This window comes from Rhinatrema bivittatum, chromosome 2 (genome assembly GCF_901001135.1).
Source record: "Rhinatrema bivittatum chromosome 2, aRhiBiv1.1, whole genome shotgun sequence".
Classification (NCBI taxonomy): domain Eukaryota; kingdom Metazoa; phylum Chordata; class Amphibia; order Gymnophiona; family Rhinatrematidae; genus Rhinatrema; species Rhinatrema bivittatum.
In genome coordinates, this window is record NC_042616.1 from 171,766,596 (window position 1) to 171,792,464 (window position 25,869).

General features: G+C 40.2%; 1 protein-coding gene across 1 annotated transcript in view; it reads left to right on the top strand.

The window, feature by feature from the left end:
* Positions 1 to 25,869, top strand: part of VPS50 (VPS50 subunit of EARP/GARPII complex) — a 620,793-nt gene that overhangs the window by 287,615 nt on the left and 307,309 nt on the right. The window contains 2 exon segments of the mRNA XM_029588894.1: positions 6,060 to 6,200; positions 18,765 to 18,897. Of these exon segments, the coding sequence (XP_029444754.1) occupies positions 6,060 to 6,200; positions 18,765 to 18,897 (274 nt within the window).

Genomic DNA, 25,869 nt, shown 5'->3' on the forward strand with positions numbered 1-25,869 from the left:
CAGATTGCTAAGATAAGGAAGGGAAGATACAAACCTGACCCCTTCTTTTTCCCATACCAAGTGAAAAAAAGAAAAAGTCTCGAAGCACAGAAGGCAGCAGACAGTCAATCAAACCTAGGAGTGCGCGGCTTTGGTATACCATAGGGCGCCTCTATGCAGTCAAAAGATGCCTCCCGATGGTGTCAGACTTCAGCCGGAGATGTTCCAGGTATGAAAAAGGAGACATTACAGGTATGAAGCAGGGAGACTAGCAGACAAAAGGAAATCCAAGAGGGAGCCTATTCTGATGAGATGGGCTCCACCTTAACCAGAGTGGAACCAGGCTGATGCTAACTTTTAAAAAGGAGATTGAAAAACTTTTAAACTAAAACATGGGGGAAAGCCGACAGTCGTTTAACAGTGCATGGTTCAAAGGGAGGCACCTTCAAAAGATACGGGCAAACTGAGTAAATTAGAATGTCCCAGCAGAGAGCCGATTGTAAAAGCTTAAAAACCATATGTATTTAAATGCAGAGCACACAGCTAAAAATGACTCAAAACTGCCTGTATCATCAGATATTAAGCAGGTTGTGGGTACTATAAAAATAGAAATACAAATAGAGCTACTTTAAAATATCTGTAATCAAATGCCAGAAGTCTGAAAAACAAGACTGGAGAGTTAGAATGTATGGTACTAAAGGAAGATATAAGCATTTCAGAGTCCTGGTAGAAGAAGGATAACCAAAGGGACACTGTGATATTAGGGTATACTTTATATTGACATGACAGGGTAGATAAAAATAATGATCGGGTAGTACTGTATATATTCAGGATGGCATAGAATCAAGCAGGATAATAGTTTTGCAGGAAACCTCTGGAATACTCATGGATAGAAATTCCAAGGGAAAATATAGTAGTGGAGATATTCTACCGCTTGCTTGGTCTGGATGAGAAAACAGACCGCAAAATGCTAACAGTGATTAGAATAGCTTATAAAATGAGCAACAGAATAATAAAAGAAGGCCTTCAGCTGTTCTGCCCCGAAACTCTGGAACATGGTTCCACTTTCCATCCAACTTGAACCATGCTACCTAACTTTCAGAAAGAAAGCAAAGGCATGGCTATTTGACAAGGCATTCTCCCAGTTTGCTTGATAAATGATCTAATCTTGCAACCAATGAACTTATCATGAGGACAACTAAAGCTCCGAGACACTGTTACAGAACAATATTTCTGGGCCACTCGTAGATACTGCAATCAGTCTGCGTTATTACTTTGGTCTATCTCCATTAAGTTATATTAATTAAGTTATTTTACTTAGTCTGTCTCTGATAAGTTATACTATTTGTTATTTTAGTTAATTTATATTAGTTCTGGCACAGTCTTTCATAGTTTGGCCTGTACTTTGTACTATATTAAATTAAAATAACTCTGAACTATCGGTTATTGTGGTAACTTGAGCAGTAGCGGCTTGGGGACAGCCAGAGGAAAAATGGAGGCTGATTCTGGCTTTTCCTTAAGTTCAGTTTATTTACAGTGACAACACACAAAAGTGCAGTGCATAGCAAAACAAAATAACTTAGGAAGCTCACCTTGGCTTCAGGTATCTCACAATTAACAAAGGAAAGTGCAAAGCAAAAATAAACACTTGGAGGCAGCTCACCTTGACTTCAGGCAAGTTCCCAACTTTAAACTTAGCAGGTTTTAACAATGTCACTCTCAACCTCAAATGTAGCCAGTCTTTTCGTATGGTGGGACTCTCTCTCTTTCCAGGGTCTTGTCTAACCCTTCTAGGCCTGAGGTCTTACATTCTTGTGAAGGGCTCCTCCCTTCACCCAGGATTCCCCGTGGGTCTCAACCTTAAGGAGGACTGAGCGAGACAGCTGGGTCCAGTCCTTTAAGGTAGGCTGAGGGAGTTTTCTGTATCCTCCTTCACAGTTATGTGTGAGCGACTACTCCTATACGGACTTGTTAAACTGCTCTAATTTACTGTTATCCACTTAGAGTCCGATCCGGATAAAAGTGGAATATCAAATGTTTGGACATAAACAAATAAATAAATAATGGAAGCCTTCAGGTACCCTATTATTGATTGAGTAAATGTCACATCACATCAGGACATGAAAGGGGAGGTAAAATTCCTAGATGCCATCAATGACTGCTTCATGCAACAGTTGGTCATGCATCCAATGGGTCTGGTGGAGGGGGGGGGACGGACTATATTAGGTCTACTTCTCAGTGGAACCATAGGTGCTGGTGTAAGATTTGGGTGGATGATAGTGATCATAATGTAATATAATTTAATATATTCACTGGAGGGCGAATACTAAGGAAAACTACTTAAGTAGCATTTACATATAAAAAAGGAGACCGATAAAATGCAAAATTTGTTAGAAAAAACTAAAAAGAGCAATCCACAAGGTTAAAAAGTTGCATGAGACGTAGACATTGTTTAAAATTATTATCCTTGAGGCCCAGACAAAATTAATTCCATGCATTAAAAAAAGATTGAAGGAAAACCAAATGACTAGCGTGATTTAAAAGTGAAGTGAAAGAGGCAATTAAAGGGGAAAGGGCACCACTTAAAAAATGGAATGCAGACCCAATTGAGGAAAATAGGGAAGAGCATAAGCATTTACAAGTTAGATGTAAAAAAGTGATTGTTGCGTTCGGCAGTCCTCGGGTCCACCCTGCAGACCGCCGCTCTTACCTCCAGCTCCTACACTGAAACAGACCCCCCCAGGCTGCAATGCGGCAGGCTGTAATACTGAAACAAGGCTGATGCCACTTGTAGCAGGATGCTGCCGATTCACCTGATGCAGCTCCTAAGGTACGTGCGCAACATCCCCAGCTTTAAAGGGCCCCTGGTGGGAAACTCCCCGTGGTGCCCTTAGATGACATCGCAGCCCTCAGTCCATGCCTCGACAATAGGTCCACTTATGCAAAGTAGTGGCAGTTGCCTCCGTGTTTCTGTGTGTGTTCCTGGACTTCATTCCTGCATTCCTGGTCTTCTCTTCAGTTGCTGGCCCTTGTTCCCCAGTTCCTCGTCTTTGTCTTCGACCAGTGGTTAGTCTTCAGTTCTTCAGTGTCTTCTGTGTCTTGCCTGCCCACCTGTGCTGCTACTCGTCTTCCTGCCTGCCTACCCATCCCGCCTTTCTGGCTGGATTTGGAGGTCATGCAGCTTGCTCCTTGATCTTAGGATCCTGACTGCTGGGATGGGGGGAAGCAAGCCGGATCATGTCCGCATCTGACATACCCACCTGTATCTGCTTGACCCAGCCATGCTGCGCTATTGCACCAAGCTTGCTGTGGGGGAGGGTCAGATGACATGGCATAGCATGGTATGACCCTGGACAACTGCACATGCCCACAAAAAAAGCAGTGTGGAAGAGAGAGATCCCACAGCCCAGAAGCACAGCATCGCCAGCCCTCTGTTAGCTCTGTCCCCCACCGTCAACCTCTGCTCACCTCGCAAGCACCTGAGCAAAGAGAGAGATCATGGATGCTGGGGACAGATCCTCAAGCCTAGCAAGAGGGACACAGATGCACGGTGAAGACAAAGGGCCTGGGGAAGGGGGGAGGAGCACCAATCACTAAAAGCCACCAAAAGAGCAGTCCTCTATTCAGACAAATGCACCTTCTCCCATGCCTGTCTCCGCTGTACTATTGTGCCTGGGCAGGACATGATGGAGGCCAGCCACCGTGAACCTCCTGCACACAAGCCTTTGCACACACAACAGCCTGCTGGCAGGACCATTGCAAAAAACCACAGGTGGAACAGCACCAGGCCTGTGATCTCTGAGGGGGCCAATTATCCAGTGCTTCCCTCCGCAGGTGCCCCCAAAAGTGCTGGAGTACAAGAAACAGCGATGGGAGGAAGAAAAAAGAGAAGACCTAAGAAAGGAAAGATGCCCATGCTCATAGTCCAGATGGGTGGACTGTCCCTGATTTAAATTGAGCACACCGGCCCTCCCATAAGCCTCTGCACCTGTCCTGAACCCGAAGGCAGAGCACCTCTACAGTTGTGGTCTCCCTCCCGTACCTGGATAACCCAACTGGCTGGAGGGCCTGCAAGGACATGTTTGAGCACCTCTGCTTTAAGACATGATCTAAGAATAATTGCAGAGTTTGTAGACCACTGCAAAATTCATTTTCCTGACTAGTTAAAAGTTTTAAAAAATTTTAAATTTTACCATGATTGTTGGTGCAAACTGTTATGTAGTGGTTTTTTTTTCTCCATTCATGAAAACAACAAATCCATATTGAGCCGCTGTGCAGCTTGGCTAATTAGCTGGATAAACTTATCTGGCTAATTTAGTTCATGCCACTGAATATAGCCAGTTTTATTAAAATTAGCCAGATAAGTTTATCCAGCTACCTTTAGGACAGCCCTACGGGCCGACCAGAGTGAGCTGGATAAGTTATCTGGCTAACTGAATTTCAGAGTTAGTCGGATAACTTATCCATCTAATTCAACGCTTCACCTCCAACTTATCCAGCTGAATTCTAGTTGGATAACTTATGTGGGTAGAATTTAAATGGATAAGTGGCTGAATATGCCGAACTTGCCATTTAGATGGATAACATTTTGAGTTATCCGTCTAAATGTCTTTTGAATATGGATTTTAACCTTGCCTATAAAGGTGTAAACCCCAAATCCAATAAAGTTATATTGTATTATGTCCATATTTTCTGGCACCATTGTAGCATTAGATTTTGTTTTGTTTTTATGGTATGGGCAGATGAGAGAAAAGGCATTCCCAAGAAGTATACATGAATCTTCCCTATTAGAGAGGCTTGAATTCATAGAACCAGAGAATATGAAGACAGAGATTACAGTATCTACCTAGTCTACCCACTTCTCCTGCCCATTCTCTGTGCATGTCCAATAATATTTTCAATCTCAGCACTACTTTTATCCCTGTGACCTGATATTATTGGTAGATGATGAGCCATTTGCCTTTGAATTAGGTTTTATTTACATTGTAGTCTTTATTATTATTATTATTATTTAATGAGTTGGAAAAAATACTAGAAAATGTTTACATTTCTGGACACTTGCAAGTAGTTTTCAAAAGATTTCTTTTCTGCTAGATGTTTGTAGATGTGCTAAAATTACTTTTTATGCTAAGAGTTTACTTTTTATGCTTGTAGTTTACAGGTGTAAAATGCAAGTCTTACGGTTAACACAAGGCAACAGATTATATGACCAAAGCATTTTGCCTTTTTATACCTTTCTTGTGCATTTTTTTTGAACTGGCAGATTTTTCCAGCTCCCTTGGGTTTCCCAGCCCTTCAGAACTGGCCTCTACTGAGCTATAATGCCATAAGCCATCATTTGCAACTACTTGACGAATGTTCTCATTTTTTAAAACTCAATCCATCTAATATAGATATTGCAGCCACGGTCCTTGGGTAGGGGCCCACAGACTGTTGCTCCCTTATATATGTGTCTTGAGTCTGAGCCACTAGGCTGCTGTGCAGTGACAGATTCCCTGCCTCAGGGGCTGTGCCTTTTTGTACCTTTAAACAAAATTCTATTAAATGTATTTATTTTGCAGTTAGGAAAATTATATTACTTAGGAGTATGGTTTATATAGCAACTAAAATGAATTTCCGTTCCGAAGCTACTGTTTTGCATCTCCAGGCATATTTGGTATTTGCTTCTTTGGGACTGTATCTTTCTTTGGTTATTATCCATAAGTAGCATAGTATTTGCATATAATTTAGTACAATTGGAAATGTACTAAATTGCTTTATTTTAAGATGAGGCTTTATAAATATTTGCCATATGGAAGTAGTATGGTTAACTTGGATTGAATGTTCCATTTTATTTTTATTGCACTGAATGTATTATCTACATAAGGCAAACCTAGAAACAGAATATGGGGAAAGGTAAATATTTTCTGTAACAACATGATATATTAGTATGTTATTATCCTGGTAAGCATAATGCATTATCTTAATGTAAATTTTGGCATAATTTGTTTTATTGTTTATATAGGTTCTGATAAAATAACATGATTGATGTCCATGAATCAATGCCAACTTAAATATGTATTTCTATGTACTCTTTCTAGACTGCAATGGATCAACTGCATATGCACTTCACACAGGCAATTCACAATACAGTATTCCAAGTTGTCCTTGGATATGTAGAATTGTGTGCAGGAAACACAGATACCAAGTTTCAGAAGCTACAGTACAAGGATCTCTGCATGGTATGTAGTAACTGAATCAGATTTCTACTTACTGTAATTGCAGAGATCAGGAAAAGTTTCTAAGTATCAAGATCATGAATCTTTGACTTTATTTTTATTTAAATGGGAGAAAAGCTATTGTAATTGAAATGTACGTTACTGGATTCAACAAAATAAGAGCAGATAGTGTTGTGTTATAATTAAACTTAAATGATTTCAAAATTGGGGGGGGGGAGGGAAGTGGGAGAAAGATGTCAGAATTAAATATTAGAAGTTCATGGTAGTCAGGATTAGCAGCTTTACATTCTAAGAGATTCTGATAATACGTCACTAGTGACTCAGATGAATGCCATATTGATGATACAAACACTGAAGTGTAATTGTAGTGACTACAGTCTTTACTAATTTGGATCATCAATCTTCATCAGAGTAGACTGGAGAATAGGATTTTAATATATATAGTAGTCCATATAAAAAATATTGCTATAGTGTGAAATGTAATGTACAGGGAGTTGCAGCTCTTCATGCTCATTTTGATGTCTAGAACACCTTTCATGCAAACTGTATCCCACATACTTTACCGTTATAGTGTATCAGAATAATGCAATCTAAAACCACATCTGAGGTGGCTGACTTTGACAGATTACTGTGACAATAGCATGACAATTTCTGATGTGGAATGGGGAAAGAAACTGTGGTTGTTACAATTTTATATCATAGTGATCAAACTAATGCATAAGATTTTATGGTCTGAATTGTAAATATTCCAGCATGTCTGCAGTAGAAAATATGCCTATATAATACGTAGAAGGCAGTTTTCTAAGCGTTTGGTCAGATTTAGCTGGGTAACTATAAAATAGTTATTGGGAAACAGAAACGTAACAGCAGAAAAAGACCGCATGTTCCATCTAGGCTGCTCATCCGCCCAATGAATTTAGCATTTTAATTCTAACCACTCCCTTAGAGATCCCCTGTATTTATCCCATGCTTTCTTGAATTCAGATACTGTTTTTGTCTCCACCACCTCCACTGAGAGGCCGTTCCATGCATCTTCCACCCCTCATTCTAGATAGATTCCCCTGGCTGAAAATTGCCTGACTAAACGTATGCAGGGGCTTTCCCAAAACCCATACTTAAAAAAAAAAAAAAAAAAAAAAAAATTAAAGAGAGGCATTCCTATGAGATGGTGGGATTGGTGGGGTAAGGCTTGGATAGTAAACAATGCTTGCATATGTGCATTTTCAAATGTACATTTTTTTTTTTTTAATTTTACCACCATTCTGCTGCCTGCAGAAATAACAAGGGCAAAGTACCTGCACACTTTGCATATGCATATCTTGATAGAATTTTCAAAAGGGTAAGATATGGATAGTGTCCTTTTTGAAAATTGATTAAAAGGTATGTGCGTACCAAAATGTGTGTGTATTTTGTTGCATCATGGTTTAGTCAAAATTTCCCCCTTAAGTAGTGAAAACTCATTACACCTGAAAAGAAAATGTTTGCTTTTTATTTTATATTTTTATATGTATCGATATAGATATATTAAGTGAGGTCCATATTCATATAGATGTTACCTGGCTAGAATTTAGCTAGATAAGAAGGGGGCATTCCAAGGAAGAAAATGGAACTCAGTATTTATGTATAGTGATGTCCTTATTGTATGTATTTATTTTAAAAGATTTATAGTCCGCATTCTACAAAATTCCAAGTGGGTTACAATGAAACAAGTATAATATATATATATAAAAAAAAAATGAACAGGGACAAAGCACTTATGGTGTCCTAAAATAAGTCCAGCTAACATATTAAGGGTAAATTAAGAACAGACTGACTTCTCCTGAAGGCTTTCATCCAGTGTTAAAAGTTCATTACTCATACAGAGTACACCATATGAAACACTAATTAATTTTAAATTCTGTTTTGGTTTCATCCAGTTCCTATTTGGCATTTAAGAACATTTGTGTTCTAAGTTGGTAAATTTCAAACAGGTGCACGAGTGCACAATTGTGCGCATTCATCTACCTAAGCCCAGGGACGCAGCCATTTTTATAACATATGCACGCATGTTATACAATAGACTGATCGTGCGTACAGTTTTAAGCGGATGCGCGCCTATGCACGCAGATGCCATTTCTACTGCATAAATGAGGGAATTTTAATAGACGCGTGCCGATGCTATTACCTGTTTTTCCAGTTCATTCCCAGTTTGCCCAGGTACGGGATGAGACTTCCAAACACCCACTAGTTTAATAGCCTCCCTTCTACCCTGTTAGCCCTGACCTTTAAAATCCTGCTGATTTACCTATATATTTTTAATTTTATAATTTACTTGTCATCCATAGTAGAAGTAAAGGTACATGGCAGGAGACCCCAGTGCTCGTAAGTATTTAAGTGCAAATTGCTGTTTTAAATTCAGGAATCCCCAGGGCCTGCCCAGATCATGCCCACTCACTGCCCTTTTTTTGGAACTTTTCGTTAGTGCGCATAGCGGCAAATGCGCGCGTATACAGGCAGCTTTTAAAATCTTTTTGACGTCCGCCAGCCCAACTTGTGCACATATCTCCCAGTTTTGGTGTGCACCGGGTTTTTAAAATTCACTTTTAAGTTTCTATTTTTTTTTAATCATAGAAGATAAAAGGAATGGACTCTGGTGCTGTGGCGAGCGGGGGGAGGCAGTTACCTGAGCCATGGTATGGCTTCACTTCCTCCCTCGGCCCGGCACGATGCAATGGTGGTGTGGGAGTCAGGGGGGAAGGAGTGATCATGGGCTGATGATGTCGTGGCCCCTTTAAAGGGGCTGCGACCGAGGTGCATTTGGCCTCTTCTTCCCCGGCCAGCAGGGAGAGGGGGGAGGAGCGTTCGTGAGCTGATGATGTCGTGGCCCTTTTAAAGGGCTGCAACCAAAGTGCATCTGACCTCTTCATTCCCGGACAGCCAAAGTTTGGAGGAAGGCCAGTAATAAGCAGTGACTATTCCCTAAGTGAACTTGATTAATATCATTTTATGGACTTTTCCTCCAGGAACCTGTCCAAACCTTTTTTAAACCCAGCCACACTAACTGCCCTAACCACATCCTCTCGCAATGAGTTCCAGAACTTAATTGTGCGTTGAATGGAAAATATTTTTCTTCGATTTGTATCCTCCTTGAAGTTTGTATTCACAAAATGGAGGGCATTGAGGCACTTTTGCTATCAACTTCATCCATTCATTTTTATCACTCAAGAGAATAAAATAAAAAAAAAATCTTAGAGGGAATAAATGTTTTAAATAAAATTGTAAATGTCACAGAAATAAAAATATATTTAAGTATAGCATAGTAAAAATAATAAATTCTAGTACTTTAGTGCTATCATTGTAGTCTGAGATTATTGCTTTTCCTCACACTGGGTTGATTTGTGCTGCATTCTAGTTGCCGTATTGATCCAGAAAAAAAAACTGGAATCTTAGTAGGCTGATTCCTTTTAAAGGATACAAACAAGAGATGTTGAGCTCTTGAGACTGCATCGGTTCCTTCAGATTTGTTACTTTCAAAGCCTGAGCCTGCCTTGGCATCTCAAGCATGCTGATATTCATTTCTGCACTTCAGAATTGTTCAATACCCTTCTGGTGCAAGGCTCCTTCATATATCTCTGGTGTTAGTTATATATTCACTTCATATAGGTTTCATCTTTTAACTTTCAGTATATAGTAATTTTGTGTACATGATATTTTGCCATGCTTCAGATGCCAATATAATAACTCTGAGTATATCTGCTTCAGCTGTTTATGGCATTTCAAACTATCAAGAGTACCAGTAAATTCACACATTTTGCTGTTCAGCAACTTGAGCAAGGCACTTGACTGTAACTGGTTCATACATTTCAGTGCAGTTTTTGGTTCAGCATCTTGGTACTTCCTTTTATGTGATGCCTCTGAACTTGATAATGCAAGGTGTCTTAACTGCATTTTTGTGCATGGTCAGCACTTCATTTAAAGGACAGTTTATGGCTTTTCTTAGCAGACAAAATAGGGCATAACACATCAGTTCTTTATGTGAACTATGCAAGTGTTTCTAAGTTTATCCCTCAATTATATAGATATTGCTGAGGGCCTCTGGTTCTGAATTTAACAGTAGGAGGTTAAGAATAACGGGTGGTTAAGAGGTTAAGAATAACGGGTGACCCATCGGGGTCCGAGCCCGAGCCCCGAGCCTGAGACCGGCCTACCACCGCGCCGCACGACGCTACCGAACCGCCCACCCGGCTGACCTCACATCCGGCTGTTGGAACCCTATATAACTTTTAAGCTCTCTCCAGGCGTCTCGCGCCGGCGTCTCGCGTCTAAGGAGCGCGACAAAGGGGCCTGCCCCTTGTCGTGCCCCTTTGCGTGGCCCTGCTGCGTTCCCCGCATTCTGTTAATCTCTCCTCGCTCTTCTTACCCCTTCCCTTCCCTCAGTTCTCTCTTCTCTTTGCACCCATACACTATCCTGTCCGAGGAATTTAACACTATCAAAGCATTCATATCTCATTCCAAGATGATTGGCAATCCTATCCACATACTCAAACACAAATAACAACCTTTCACACAGACACACCATAAACTGCAACACCTTAACAGGCACCTGATCCCAATCATGCTCACACCATTCACTCAATTCCTAGGCCTCACGACCCTATCCATTCTACTATTTAACGCACAATCCATCACAAAAAAAACCTCCATACTACATGACTTACTACTGGACGACAAACCAGACATATGTGCCATAACTGAATCGTGGCTGAAAGACACTGATTCTGTCATACTTAACCAACTGCCCATCAATACATATGACATCTTCTCCATCCCTAGACCCAAAAAAAAGGGAGGTGGACTTCTACTTACTGCCAAAAAAGAACTAAAGTTAATCTCATATCCTGTGCAAATCAACACGAAATTCGAAATTGGCCTGTTTAAATCACCCAACCTTCAGATCTGTCTTGTTTATATACCTCCAGGCATACTTGAAAAAAACCCCTCTCCCCTCATCGAATGTATTGCTCAAAATATCAAGTTTGACACACCAGCTATTATTCTGGGTGACTTCAACATACACGTTGATGCCCTACCTCTCTCACCTGCCTCTGAAACGTTTATTGCAGCCTTAAAGGCTATGGGATTTACTCAAATCCTGTCAGGCCCTACCCATCAAGCAGGCCATACTCTAGACCTGATATTCACTAACGACTCCATTAATGCCACCTCACCCATCTGCACCCCTATACCTTGGTCAGACCACCACCTTATTCACACCACCCTAACGTTCCAACGCAATGTATCTCAAAAAACAACAGAAGGTAAAACTATTCAGGTGCGCAAGCTATGTGCAAAAGATGAGCTTACCAATGCTCTCAACAAGGAACTACACAACCTTGACCTTACTGATGCTAACACTGCACTCGCAACATGGCACTCTCTAACTAACACTGTTGCAACCAAAATTTGCCCTCTACGCACTAAGAAAATCAAACCCCCCAATACAACAAAAAAACCTTGGTACACTCCCGAAGTAAAAAGTCTCAAATGCACCCTTAGGAAACTAGAAAGAGATTGGCGTAATGACCCCTCTCTCTCACGACGTAATGTTTACAAAACAATCTTAAACAAATACCGTGAACAAACTCACAATGCAAAAAAGGAATACTATCCAAAAGAATTCATGATTTGCAATTTAACGCAATGCGCTATTTACATATGTAGCCCAATTGACAAAACCCAATACTACACCCCACATAGACAAAGACGCTGAAAAGAGAAGTGAAGAACTTGCCAAATTCTTTCATGAGAAAATCGCGAAAATCATGACCCGATTTCCTAACAACAATCTTCCTTCCAACTCATCCCAATATCGGCATGCCACTTTCAATTCCTTTGATCTCACCGGCTCCTTAGAAATTGAAAACACCATTAAAAAAATGAAGCCAGCCACACATCCTAGTGACACTATTCCTACAAAGCTCCTCATATCTATCCCTGAAATAATTGCTCCACACATTGCTAATATTATCAATTGCTCCCTTACCCATGGAGAAGTTCCCACACCAATGAAACAAGCCATCATTAAACCCATACTAAAGAAACCCAAAGCTGAGCCCTCTGACCTCTCTAATTACCGGCCCATTTCCAATCTACCCTTCCTAGCAAAAATCCTTGAAAAAATTGTAAACACACAACTCACAGATTACCTGGAAAAGCATAATTTTCTCGCTCCCACTCAATTTGGCTTTTGTAAGCATCTTAGCACCGAAACCCTTCTTATCTCACTCACCAACGCCATCCTCACTGGGCTTGACAAAGGGCACTCCTACCTCATAGCCATGCTTGATATATCGGCTGCATTTGACACCATAAACCACAATATCCTCATTTCCCGTCTCAGTGAAATAGGTATAGCTAACACCCCACTGCGCTGGTTTGAATCCTACCTTCAAGATAGACAATACAAAGTCTTCTTCGGGGACAAAGAATCTCAACTATACAACATAAACCATGGAGTACCCCAGGGTTCTGCCCTATCTTCTACCCTTTTTAATATATACATCCTCCCCCTCTGTCACCTCCTTTCTGAACTTGGGCTCTTGTACTTCATCTATGCTGATGATGTACAAATTGTCATCCCAATTACTGACTCCCTGACCAATGCCCTCAGAAAATGGGAAACTGCCCTATCAGATATAAGCGCACTCCTCACCAGCATCAACTTAGCCATCAATCCTGACAAAACCGAACTCATGATAATCTCCCCCAACAAAGGCAACAACAAAGAATCCTCCACACTCTCACCTCTCCCTTTAGCCATCTCTACTGAACATGTCAAAAACCTAGGCGTCACTATTGACAGCCATCTTAATTTTAAAAAACATATCAATAATACTATAAAAGATGGATACTTCAAACTGCATACCCTTAAGAAACTTAAACCCCTCCTATACCAATGTGATTTCCGCACAGTGCTGCAATCCCTACTATTTGCTAAACTCGACTACTGTAATGCCCTTCTGTTAGGCCTCCCCAATTCCACCATCCTACCGCTGCAAATGTTACAAAATGCTGCGGCCCGTATCCTCATCAATACTAGAAGGTCAGATCATATCACTCCCATACTTAAAGAATTGCATTGGCTACCAGTTGCTCAAAGAATCACCTTCAAAGTCCTATCTCTAATACATAAGACCCTATACACTGAGAACATGAACTGGCTCAATAACGCAATACAGTTCCGCAAACACTCCAGAACCCCCAGACCGCAACACGCAGCTACACTCCAATTACCCCCTCACAAAACTACCAGACTCGACACAACCAGAAAACGTGCCTTTGCCTTAGCTGGCCCCTCCTGCTGGAACAGTTTGCCACCTGACCTTCATCAGGAACTATGCCCAAAAAAATTCAAGCAGAAACTTAAAACATGGTTATTCTTAAAAGCCTTCACATAAAGCAACCACCTTCACTTCCAGCTACTCCCCCCTTGCTTCTCCCTGAGACCAAACTTATGTAAATTTGTAATTATGCATTATCCTTCGAGTTACATAATTTACTCCTCTCTAATATCTCTATAAAGTTGATGCCTAGTAATCTATTATAACTAATGTATTTAATGTATTTATCATATGTATTAACGTTAATATATTCTTCTTAATTCTTCCTTTATTTTCCCTCTCCCTCCCCTTCCCTGTTTGCATTCCCTGATCCAATTTTTCCTTGTTATAATCTCCTAATGTCCTTTCTAAGTTGAATATTAATTGTAAAGCACTGCCGCTATTTTCTATCTGTTCCAGCGCTGCTGCTAAAGTTTTGTTGAATGTACACCGACATGATGTTACTAAACGAATGTCGGTATATAAAGAACCTCAAATAAATAAATAAATAAATAAATAAAATGTTATATCTGAGCAATTCAAGGGATAATCTTTCTTTGCCAGAATATGAGTTTCTAAGCATGTTTTGTTTTCAGACTGCAGTTCTGTCTGTCTCAAATAACTTTATTTACTAAAGAATATAGTTCTATGTTTATGGATCTTTTGATTTGAATTGTAGAATTGCCCAGTGGCTTTGAAATCCAATGTGGGAGTAGTAATACTAATTTTGGCAAATTTTCTGTTCATCATTTAGGATTAATTCCTCTGTTTTGGGGTATATCAAAATTTGGCTGTGTATGTGTATTTAAAAATGTTTATATTCATGCATCTGCTGCAAGGATCAGTTGCATGCTTTCATTTTATTGTGAGCAGTTTGCTTTACATATAGAGCTTTTTTGCTTTTTTGCTTGTTGGACTGCTGTATCAGCCTTACCTGCTGGAGCAGGACTCTAATTGACCACTGGAAGCTGTTGTCATCCCTGCTGAATCGTGCCATTCCGCGCTACTTCGCTGGCCAGCTTGTCTGATTCTGCCCCCTTTCCAAAACATCATCGAGGGGCGACTTTGCTTAAAAAAGCGCGTGGCGACACCAGAGGCGCCCCTTTGTTAGCCCCTTCGTTAGCTCCAGAGTCAGCTGCAGAGAGAGAGTCCTCCCAAGTTTCGATATGGAAATTCCAACTGTGACTGGATATGGTAAATAATGACAATGGACTAAATATAAAAAACGTCATTCCACACAGGTTAATATTAATAGAACCTCACTAATTCGTATCCCCCCTTTAAAAATGTCCTCCATTATTTTGCCTGTATTAACCTTTTTATATTGTAATGCTCAATCGATTAAGCAAAAAACTCCTGTATTTACCGATTTGTTAATTGAGAAAAAACCAGATTGTCTGCTCATAACTGAATCCTGGTTTGCCGAAACTGATTCGGTAATAGTAAATGGTATATGTCCAAATGGCTATAGTGCCTTCTCAGCTTCACGAGTCGGACGCAAAGGAGGAAGTGTGCTAGCCTTTGTGAAAGATTCTCTTAAATCTATAAGGAAATTGATAGCTAACACTGATCCTTTTGAGATCTTAATTCTCTCCACAAAGTACTTTAATGTAGTTTTAACATATTGTCCACCAAAAACTTTAAATACTCATTTATCAAAATTTTTAGAGATTATCTCTTCGTTAGCTTTAAATTTACATGATACCATCCTTATAGGGGATTTCAATCTGCAACTAAAAAATGATACTCCATCCATCTCTACTACCTCTTTTTTTAGACGCTATGTCTGGAATGGGTTGGGTTCAATTAATCACTGAGTCTACTCATATTAAAGGTGATATTCTAGATTTAGTTTTTTATAATCCATCTTTATGAATGTACCATCTGATGACTTAAAAAACCAAGCTGTTCCTTGGTCAAACCATCATTTAATCTCTTTCTCAGTCTCATTTCCAGTAAAAAAAAAAACAAAACCTCAAGAGTTATGGCCAAACAAATTAAAAAAAGAAAAACCATATCGTCCGAAGAGTTTTTGAATGAATTTTCTTCTAATATACCTTCTGGGTTGGCAGAGAACGTAGATAAATCTGTGGAGGGTTGGAATCAATCAATAATGAAAACATTAGATGCTCTGGCCCCATTTAAATTTAAATTGACAACACAAAAAAAAGCCCAAACAAATCCCAACCCCTTATGGTATAATACCAAGATTCGTGCGTTGAAAACTACTTTAAGGAAAAAGGAACGTGCCTGGTTAAAACAGAAGACCGCTACAACATAGGTTGACTTTCATAACACATTAAAATTATATAGAAAGGAAGTGAACCAAGCTAGGAAAAGTTTCTATGCCAATAGAATTGCAATGGCAAATAACAATCCAGCTACATTATTTAATATAGTAAAATCACTAACAACTGACCATTCAATAATAACCCCTGAAATACAAATAGCAAATTTCTTTCAACAAAAGATCAAAACCATAGCTCAAGAATTCATTACCTTGCCATATCCCATCTGTAAGCAACAAGCAGTAAATTCTGAATGGACGGATTTTCATGCTACTTCTCCTATAGCCATTCATAAGATCATAAGTAAGCAAAAAGTATCTAATTCTCCAATAAATCCCTGCACGGGCACATTATTTAAAAACATTGCTGTAAGTTGTTCTGATCATTTGTGCCTGATAATCAATCAGTCACTAAGAACAGGGAAATTCCCAGAGTTGCTAAAACAGACGTCAATTTTGTCCATTTTAAAGAGCAAATCCTCTTCATTTGTGGATTTCTCAAATCTGAGACCTATTGCTTCCCTATGCTCTTTAGCAAAGGTCTTGGAATCAGTCGTTCTATACCAACTTAAAGATTAACTAACTGAGTTTGACATATTAAATCCGAACCAACACGGATTCAGAAAGGGGCACTCTACGGAGACCCTACTTTTATCCTCATTTGATACCTTTCTCAGGGGATTTGATTCCTATACTGACTACATTGTGATTTTTTTAGATATTTCAGCAGCGTTTGACACGCTGGATCATAAAATACTGTTGTCAGTCCTTCACCATATAGGAATACAGTCCACAGTGTTAAAATGGTTAGAGTTTTCTATCCAATCGTACCTGTCAAGTTAATATTGGTTCTTGTTCCTCCCAATTTTTCATTCAACCAACAGGTGTTCCACAAGGGTCTTCATTATCGCCCATTTTATTTAACATTTATCTTTTACTTCTGTGTCATATCTTATCATCTTTGAATGTACACTTTAAGCTCTATGCAGATGACATTCAATTGTTTATCCCATATAAATCATCCTGGACAGAGACGTTTTCATTGATTCAGTTATACATCAGTACAATTGAACAATGGATGGCTCACAATCGTTTAAAATTGAACAAAAAGAAAACGGAAATCCTTTGGCTCACAATCGCTTAAAATTGAACAAAAAGAAAACGGAAATCCTTTATCTCAGTTTCTTATCAAATTCTAGCAATGCCCCCCCTGCTAATATAACTTTAGGTAAAGATGTCATACAAATTACCAAACTAGTATCAATCTAGGAGTATGGATTGATTCCAATTTATCTCTATCTCAACACATCTCCAAGATAGTAAAAACCTCTTTCTTCAAATTGCATGTGTTAAAGCGACTTCGTCCCCTATTATTTTTTCATGACTACCGTTCAGTGCTGCAGGCATTGATTTTTTCTGGCATTGATTATTGCAACGGACTATACATAGGTCTACCTGATACAGCAATTAGACCTCTGCAATTGATCCAACATTCAGCAGCCAGACTCCTTACTGCCACCCCTCTAAAGCAGCATATATCCCCTATTCTGCAAAAACTTCACTGGTTGCCAGTCAAATTCAGGATACGTTATAAAATCATCACCTTAATACACTCTTTGCTATATAGCACAGATTCCATCTGGCTATGTTCCATCTTGCGAGTGTATAGACCTGGGAGAGAACTTAGATCAGCAGGAAAAACTCTTTTAGAAGTTCCCTCAGTGAAAAAGGCCGCTTTAAATATAACAAGGCAAAGAGCTTTTTCTGTTGCAGGCCCCATTCTGTGGAATGCCTTGCCAGACTCCTTAAGATTAATTTCTAATCGAAAAGAGTTTAAGAAAGCACTAAAAACACACTTATTTAAGGAAGCATTCGGGGAACATAGAAACTACCAATTAACAACTAAATTGTCATGAAGTCAGTTCATATTAACCATTATCAAGAACTGAATGATGTCCCTATCATCTTTAGTTTTTCGTTTTTCTTTTTTTCCTTCTTTTGGTTTTGTAATGTAGCAGCCAATTACTTACTATCTCAAGTTCACCCAAATTTTACGTTATTGATCGTTATTAACTGTATTTTTATTCAAACTTTGTTTATTTATTTATTCTATTATGCTTCTTTTATTTTATGCTATTCTATTTTTATTTCTATTTTTATTCTATTATCTTAAGTGAGTTTTGATTGTAATTATATTGTTGTAAACCGCTTTGGTCAATTTTTACATTGGTAAAACGGTATATAAATAAGCTAAATAAATAAATACATTTTATTTTAGCTTTTTTTTCACTTGCTGAAATCAACCTGTATAAATCATTGCTTCCCATTTTGGGTGATTATAGAGTATAGTAACTTTATTTCCTTGCCTGCATTACCTTGCTTCTTGCTAGCTTTAAGAAAAGCAATTTAATATTTTTCAGTCTGGCTTTCAGTAGCTCCATTGTTTTGCCTAACGTAGTTGTGCTACTCTCTAAAGTATTTTTAGCTTGCAGATCTTGTAGAGAATTTTTCCCCTACAAAATCTTGTTTTGTTTTTTTTTTGTGTAAAGCTTGGTCTCAAATAGTTATTCTAGACTGATTCTCAGGCCAACGTTATAAATTCATTTTATAAACATGCATAATATACATTGTGACAGACAGTATTCCTTATTTTTCAAATTGAATACCCTGTTTGTTGGAGCTTGTTTTAGTATGTGAGTATGTAAGAGAATACATTTTATATGTGAACATTTGTGACATTTAGTGGCAATATTTTTAAAATTAATGCAGACAAGCCTGTACAAGGGAATAGTATATTTGATATAATTTAATTTGTGCTTTCAGGTACTATTCCACATAGAGGTACCTCTGATTAAATAAATTAGAAACATATCATGCAAGAATGATTCTCATTTGACTCTTTTTTTATTTTTATTTTTATAGCATATTACATCAGACAGCTATATTCCATGTCTTGCTGACCTCTGCAAAGCCCTCTGGGAAGTCATGCTTAGTTATTATCGAACTATGGAGTGGCATGAAAAACATGACAGTGATGAAATGGCTCCAGGTTCTGGTAGGTGTTGATTTATTAATTTAAAACTTATTAATTTTCTGTGTTTTGCATTACATGGACATGTATACACTGCTGGTTCTTGATACTAAATAATCACCTGTCCTAGACTAAGTCAATATTGTGATATACATTTGCAAAGAAAGATGGTCAGTGCTATTGTAATGGAACAGTGTGACATAGTTTACCTCAGCATTATCGTTGATTCTCTAATTTTCAAACTGTGTTGCCATGTTTGGTCTACAGTATCCACAAACAAGTCTGTTTTTTAGGGTAATAGAAGGACTAGGGAGCATTCCATGAAATTAGTAAGTAGCACATTTAAGACTAATCGGAGAAAATTGTTTTTCACTCAACGCACAATTAAACTCTGGAATTGGTCGCCAGAGGATGTGGTTAGTGCAGTTAGTGTAGCTGGGTTAAAAAAAAGGTTTGGATAAGTTCTTGGAGGAGAAGTCCATTAACGGCTATTAATCAAGTTTAGTTGGGGAATAGTCACTGCTTTTACTGGCATCAGTAGCATGGGATCTTCTTGGTGTTTGGGTAATTGCCAGGTTCTTGTGCCCTGGTTTGGCCTCTATTGGAAACAGGATGCTGGGCTTGATGGACCCTTGCTCTGACCCAGCATGGCAATTTCTTATGCTCTTATGTAACCAAATATGCTAAATAACCTAATTCTTAGACCAAACTTATACAAATACATAGTATGAATATTCGGCTAGATCAGTTTTCTGGTTCACGAGGACTGGAGTTAAAAATTATTGGGATGAAAGTAAATTGTATTAGAATTAGAGAGAGTGGACTTCCGGCGGCATCTGAGTGCCGCAGCCCCCCCCCCCCCTTCCCCCGAGTTTCTGCCGGGCCAGGACTGCAGTGACATCTTCCAGCATTGGGCCAGCCGTGGAGTAGTATTTAATTTTCATTTATATGACCCGGAGTCCCATAATATTTTGGACTTTCAAACGTTGTCTAAGGACTATCATCTGTCGCCACAGTATTTCTTTGCATATTTACAAGCTCGCCACTATCTGCAACCCTCTCGTGGACAAGGGAGATGGTGGCCTCGGAAACCACCTATGCAACTAAAGTTTTCGACGTAGCTTGTCTCAATAACAATATTGCGGGATGGAAAGTCCTGGGCCAGGCTTGCAAAGCACGTGATTTCCTGTGCCGGTGGTCTATTATGCTGACCTGGGATATAACGACAGATTACATGTTGAACTGTTTCAAAATCCTGCATGCCAATAACCCGGATGTGGGGGCTTCGCGAGCTACAGTTCCGGATTCTCCACCTGGCTTATTATGATGATGTCCGCCGGTTCAGGATGGTCCTCACCGATGCTCTGCATTAAATGTGGCCTGGAGGGAGGGGTCTTTGCTACACTGTCTCCTGCAATGCTGGATGCTTACCCAGTTTTGGGAAATTGTGCTGGACACTATCACTCATTGTACTGGTATTGCCACACATGCCTCAGGCTTTATTCTGATGACCTACCCTTTCCATATGCTACCGCCAGGTAATTATTCTAAGGTAAAGTTTGGGCATGTGGCCACCTTGCTAGCATGCAACAATCTTATCTGTGTGGGTGGAGCCGACAACATCGCCTTCCGTTGTGGCCTGGCACTATAAGATGGCAATGTTTATGCAAATGGAGCGTATGGATTGCACTGCCAGAAGTCGCAAACGGGACAAGACATATGAGGAGTGCTGGCAGCCATCTTTTGCACTGCTACCCTAGGAGTTACAAACTGGATTGTTGGAAACTGTTAACTCCATATTATGCGATTGAATTCCCTGGTCTCGGGGGGACGAGAGGGAGGGGGGGTGTTTATGCATGTTTGGGGCTGCTGGTCTGAATGTATGGGAAGGGCAACCTGGATGAATGTGGGTGTTACGATGAGTATGGTTGGGATGCATGTAGGGGATGAGGTTAAGCCCTGGGCTGACTGGTTGGGAGAGTGGGGGGTTGCTAAAAACAAAACAAAAGCGGGGATTGCATTATTTGCGTTCCGCGGATCGGTTTGTGTTTTTTGTAACCGTTTGACATGCTATGTTGTTGTAACATGCCCTTGCTGTAATTGATTGCAATATACCGTTCTGTTTGGCGCATGGATGCATATTCTTGCTGTTAATAAAAACTATTTGGAAAAAAACAAAAATAATTAGAGAGAGTGGACTGGAAGACATCTAGATGAATGTATAGGGACAGAATAACCTCCACCAAAAAGTGAAAAATTGAGAACAGGCAATATGATTTATTGCTTAGAACTGCTAAAGACAAAGAAATTGAGCTATGCATGTATATGTACTGTACAATATAAAAGCTTTGTTCCCAGTTCCAACTGTGGAAAAGATGGAAAACAGCTAGAAGCAGATCTGTTCTCCTGCACAGTTTGTCCTCCACCTGAGAGAGAATTTCTTAAACTTTATGCCAACTTTCTGCAGGGGCAACACTGGGGCTGTACTACTTACTTGTTGGGGACCGGAACAAGGGACGTGAGCCTCTGATTTATTGTGTCATCGTTTCTTATCTTTCTATTTTTGCTGTTCAATGCATAAGCATGTTATTAGGAATAGTTTAGTTTTTCTTTTTATTTCCTTTCTATATGTACATATGCTATATGTATTGCCTGTGTCACTTACTAGCGTAATTTCCTCCATCCTGTTATATTTTTGCTAGCACATATTTTTGTATTACATTGTTTTACATTATTTTTACAAATGTTTAGAGGGATCTTGATTGTAAATATAACATTATAAATATAAGTATAACATGAGCCTGATAAATAATACTGTTTATAAATATGCAGAACTACAAATCCTGGCATTCAACATAATTGTATCAATTTCAATTTTATCAGATCGGTTTTCTTAAACTGTTAAAGAAGATGTTATGTATGCTTTCTTTTTTTTACAGTATCTTAAAATACAGTGACCCCTTCCCTCTAGCCAACCTCCTTTCATATCAGACTAGAAGCTAACTAATATTTTTGCCATATAAATGATTTATTATTCCAGAATTTAATGTGAATCAGTTATTTACTTTTTACTCTTTTGGATAATAGAAAGACTAGGGGGCATTCCATGAAGTTAGCACTTGGCACATTTAAAACTAATCGGAGAAAATTCTTTTTCACTCAGCGCACAATTAAATTCCGGAATTTGTTGCCAGAGGATGTGGTTAGTGCAGTTAGTATAGCTGTGTTTAAAAAAGGATTGGATAAGTTCTTGGAGGAGAAGTCCATTATCTGCTATTAATTAAGTTGACTTAAAATAGCTACTGCTATTGCTAGCAACAGTAGCATGAAATAGACTTAGTTTTTGGGTACTTGCCAGGTTCTTATGGCCCGGATTGGCCACCGTTGGAAACAGGATGCTGGGCTTGATGGACCCTTGGTCTGACCTAGTATGGCATGTTCTTATGTTCTTACCATAACAAATCAAGTGCAAAAATTGATAATCACTAAAGCAATGACAGAATTTAGTTATTCTTGGGACACAGAGGATGGTGATAAGGACAAGGAAGGGAGAAGGAGACTCTGTGATGACACAGTACACATGGGCAACTGGAAAGACAGGATAGACCAAGAGATCCTTATTTCCTGGAAACTACTATGTTGCTACGTGATAGGAGGCTGAATGTTAAGGTAGCAGCCACATTAGTTTTGGTAGCTGTTTGGATTGGGATGGGATGATAGAATTAACTATTAGCTGGTTCTGTCTGGCAAACTGCAAATACAGTAATGACTTTAAATTCTAGCTGAAATGCAGGTACTCACGGCCGATACAGTAAAGTCCGCGGGAGAGCGGGCGATTCTCTATTCAAATGAGGCCCAGCGGTAAAAACAGGCAAAAGGAGGCGCTAGGGACACTAGCGCGTCCCTAGCGCCTCCTTTTGGACTGGAGTGGCGGCTGTCAGCGGGTTTGACAGCCAACGCTCAATTTTGCCGACATTGATTCTTGAGTCCGCTGACAGCCACGGGCTCGGAAACCGGACGCCGGCAAAATTGAGCGTCCGGTTTTCGACCCGACAGCCGTGGGCCGACTTCAAATTTTTTTTTTTTTTACTTTTCGAAACTTTCGGGACCTCCGACTTAAAATCGCCATGATGTTAAGTCGGAGGGTGCACAGAAAAACAGTTTTTACTGCTTTTCGGTGCACTTTCCTTGTGCCCGAAGAAATTAGCGCCTACCTTTGGGTAGGCGCTAATTTCTGAAAGCAAAATGTGCGGCTTGGCTGCACATTTTGTTTTCTGAATCGCACAGGAATAACTAATAGGGCCAAAAACGTGCATTTGCATGTTGCGGGCGCTAATAGGTTCGGCGAGTTGGACACGTGTTTTTGGCCACTTAGTGAATAAGGGGTAATGCTAGCGCGTCGAAAACTCGTGTCCAATGGCGGGTTAACAGTGCACTCCGTTGGAGCGCGCTGTACTGTATCGGCCCGAAAGCCAGGTCCATCTGGCAGGGATCCTAGGAGACCAGATGCTCAGGCACTGGCCATTTTGGTATTGGAAGCTGTTTAAATTATTACAAAGCTCTATTGGTAAACATGGGTAAGGTGGCGTGGTAGATATAAACTACCGTATTTTTCGCTCCATAAGACGCACTTTTTTTCCCCCAAAGGTGGGGGGAAAATGTATGTGCGTCTTATGGAGCGAATATAAAAAAAAAACCAAACAAAAATCTAACACCCCCCCCCCCCCGACTCCCCCAAGACCTGCCGACTTAATTTCCTACAACCCCCCACCCTCCAAGACCTGACAAATTAATTTCCTGCAACCCCCCACCCTCCTGACCCCCCCAAGACCTGACAAACGTCCCTGGTGGTCCAGCGGGGGTCCGGGAATGATCTCCTGGGTGTGGGCCGTCGGCTGCCAGTAAACAAAATGGCGCCGACGGCCCTATGCCCTCACTATGTCACTGAGACCGACCAATAGCAGCGGTCGGTCTCAGTGACATAGTGAGGGCATAGGGCCGTCGGCGCCATTTTGTTTACTGGCAGCCGACGGCCCTATGCCCTCACTATGTCACTGAGACCGACCGCTGCTATTGGTCAGTCTCAGTGACATAGTGAGGGCATAGGGCCGTCGGCTGCCAGTAAACAAAATGGCGCCGACGGCCCTATGCCCTCACTATGTCACTGAGACCGACCAATAGCAGCGGTCGGTCTCAGTGACATAGTGAGGGCATAGGACCGTCGGCGCCATTTTGTTTGCTGGCAGCCGACGACTCACTCCCAGGAGATCGTTCCCGGACCGCTCCTGGACCCCCGCTGGACCACCAGGGACGTTTGGCAGGTCTTGGGGGGGGGGTCAGGAGGGTGGGGGGTTGCAGGAAATTAATTCGGCAGGTCTTGGGGGAGTCAGGAGGGTGGGGGTTTGCAGTAAATTAAGTCGGCAGGTCTTGGGGGGTCAGGGGGGTGGAGGTTGTTAATTTAAAGGGTTGGGATGGGGGGGGGGGGGTTTGGGGGTTCCCAGAGAAAGAAAAGTTTTCTGATCTGGGGAGTGGACCGAAATGGCCCTCCCCAGACCCGAAAACAAAATGGGGAGAAAAAAAAAAGCTATGCACTCCCCTAATTTGCTCCATAAGACGCCCAGACGCAGAGCCGGTTTAGCACAATTTTATTTATTTTTTTTTAATTTTCCCCCTCTGAATCCTAGGTGCGTCTTATGGTCAGGTGCGTCTTATGGAGCGAAAAATACGGTAAGTCATATATCTGCCTATGATGGATGGTGAAGTACAAATGAGGAAGATGACAAACTGTCCTGTATAAGGAGAAATATATTATAAGAGGTCATGCTTTATCTTCTGGCAGGTGGGATGTACCTCTGAAGTGTGTACAGGAATAACTGAGTAGACTGATTGAGTCAGCTGAGCATTTTAGGCCATCATTTAATCTGATATACAATAACTTGCAAATATATTTGACACCCTGGACTTATACTGGAATGGAACTCTTACCTGAGAAACAGGTTCTAGCTTAAGCATAGTGGGGCTGTCTGGAGATGTAGACGTTACTCTACATGTTTGTTTTTCAATACAATCTAACAAGCTTCTTATGTTCATACGCTCGGTGAAGGCTCTTTGGTCTCAGGGGGAAAGGGGATGGGGTAGGGTGGGGATGAATGTGTTGTATGGGTTTGGATGGACTGACTAGATGGATGAATGAATGGACAGTCAGGTGGACTGCTCAGTGTATCAGACTGGGGATGGGAGTTTGAATTTCTAAAACGAAGATTTGCACTACGATTTATATGAGGCTTAGTATCATGAAGGGTATAGCCGCAGTCTTAGCTCCTGTGGTGTATAATTCTTGCCTCTTTCGCCAGTCACATATTTTGTAAGTTTGTATTGTGATTATGTATTGCACGTCTTCTCAATAAAAATGATTTAAAATTTTTTTTTAAAAAAAGTCAGATTTATATGGGTTACAAATGACACTTAACATAGATTGTTCCAGACAGTATGTTTATTGCAAACCAGTATGCTCTTAAAGTAAATTTTCAAAGGCACAATTCATTATTTCTCTGTATTTTTTGTAAAATAAAATTAAAAACTGAAAGATGCTGCTTGCATAAGTATTCAACTCCTGTGCTGAAGAGCACCAAGTTTACACAGATGAAAGATATTGCCTTAACAATTGGCCTCTACTTGTGAATCATTAAAAAAAACCCCAAAAAACCCAAAGGTCGGCTTTTCTGGATAAAAGACCACCTAATTCCAGTAGCATTGCTCAGACTGTGAATCTGAAGGAAAGCTGTGAAAACAAAGAGAATTCTAAGGAAATTAAGGCTAAAGTTATAGACTTGCACAGATAGGAAAATACAAAATAATATCCAAATTCTTGGATAGCCCAGTGAGTAGTGTTGGCTCATTTGTGAGAAAATGCAAGCCGCATCATACCACCCATACGCTGCCTAGACAATTCTGTCCCTCAAAGCTCAGCATCAGAGTAAGAAGGAGACTTGTGAA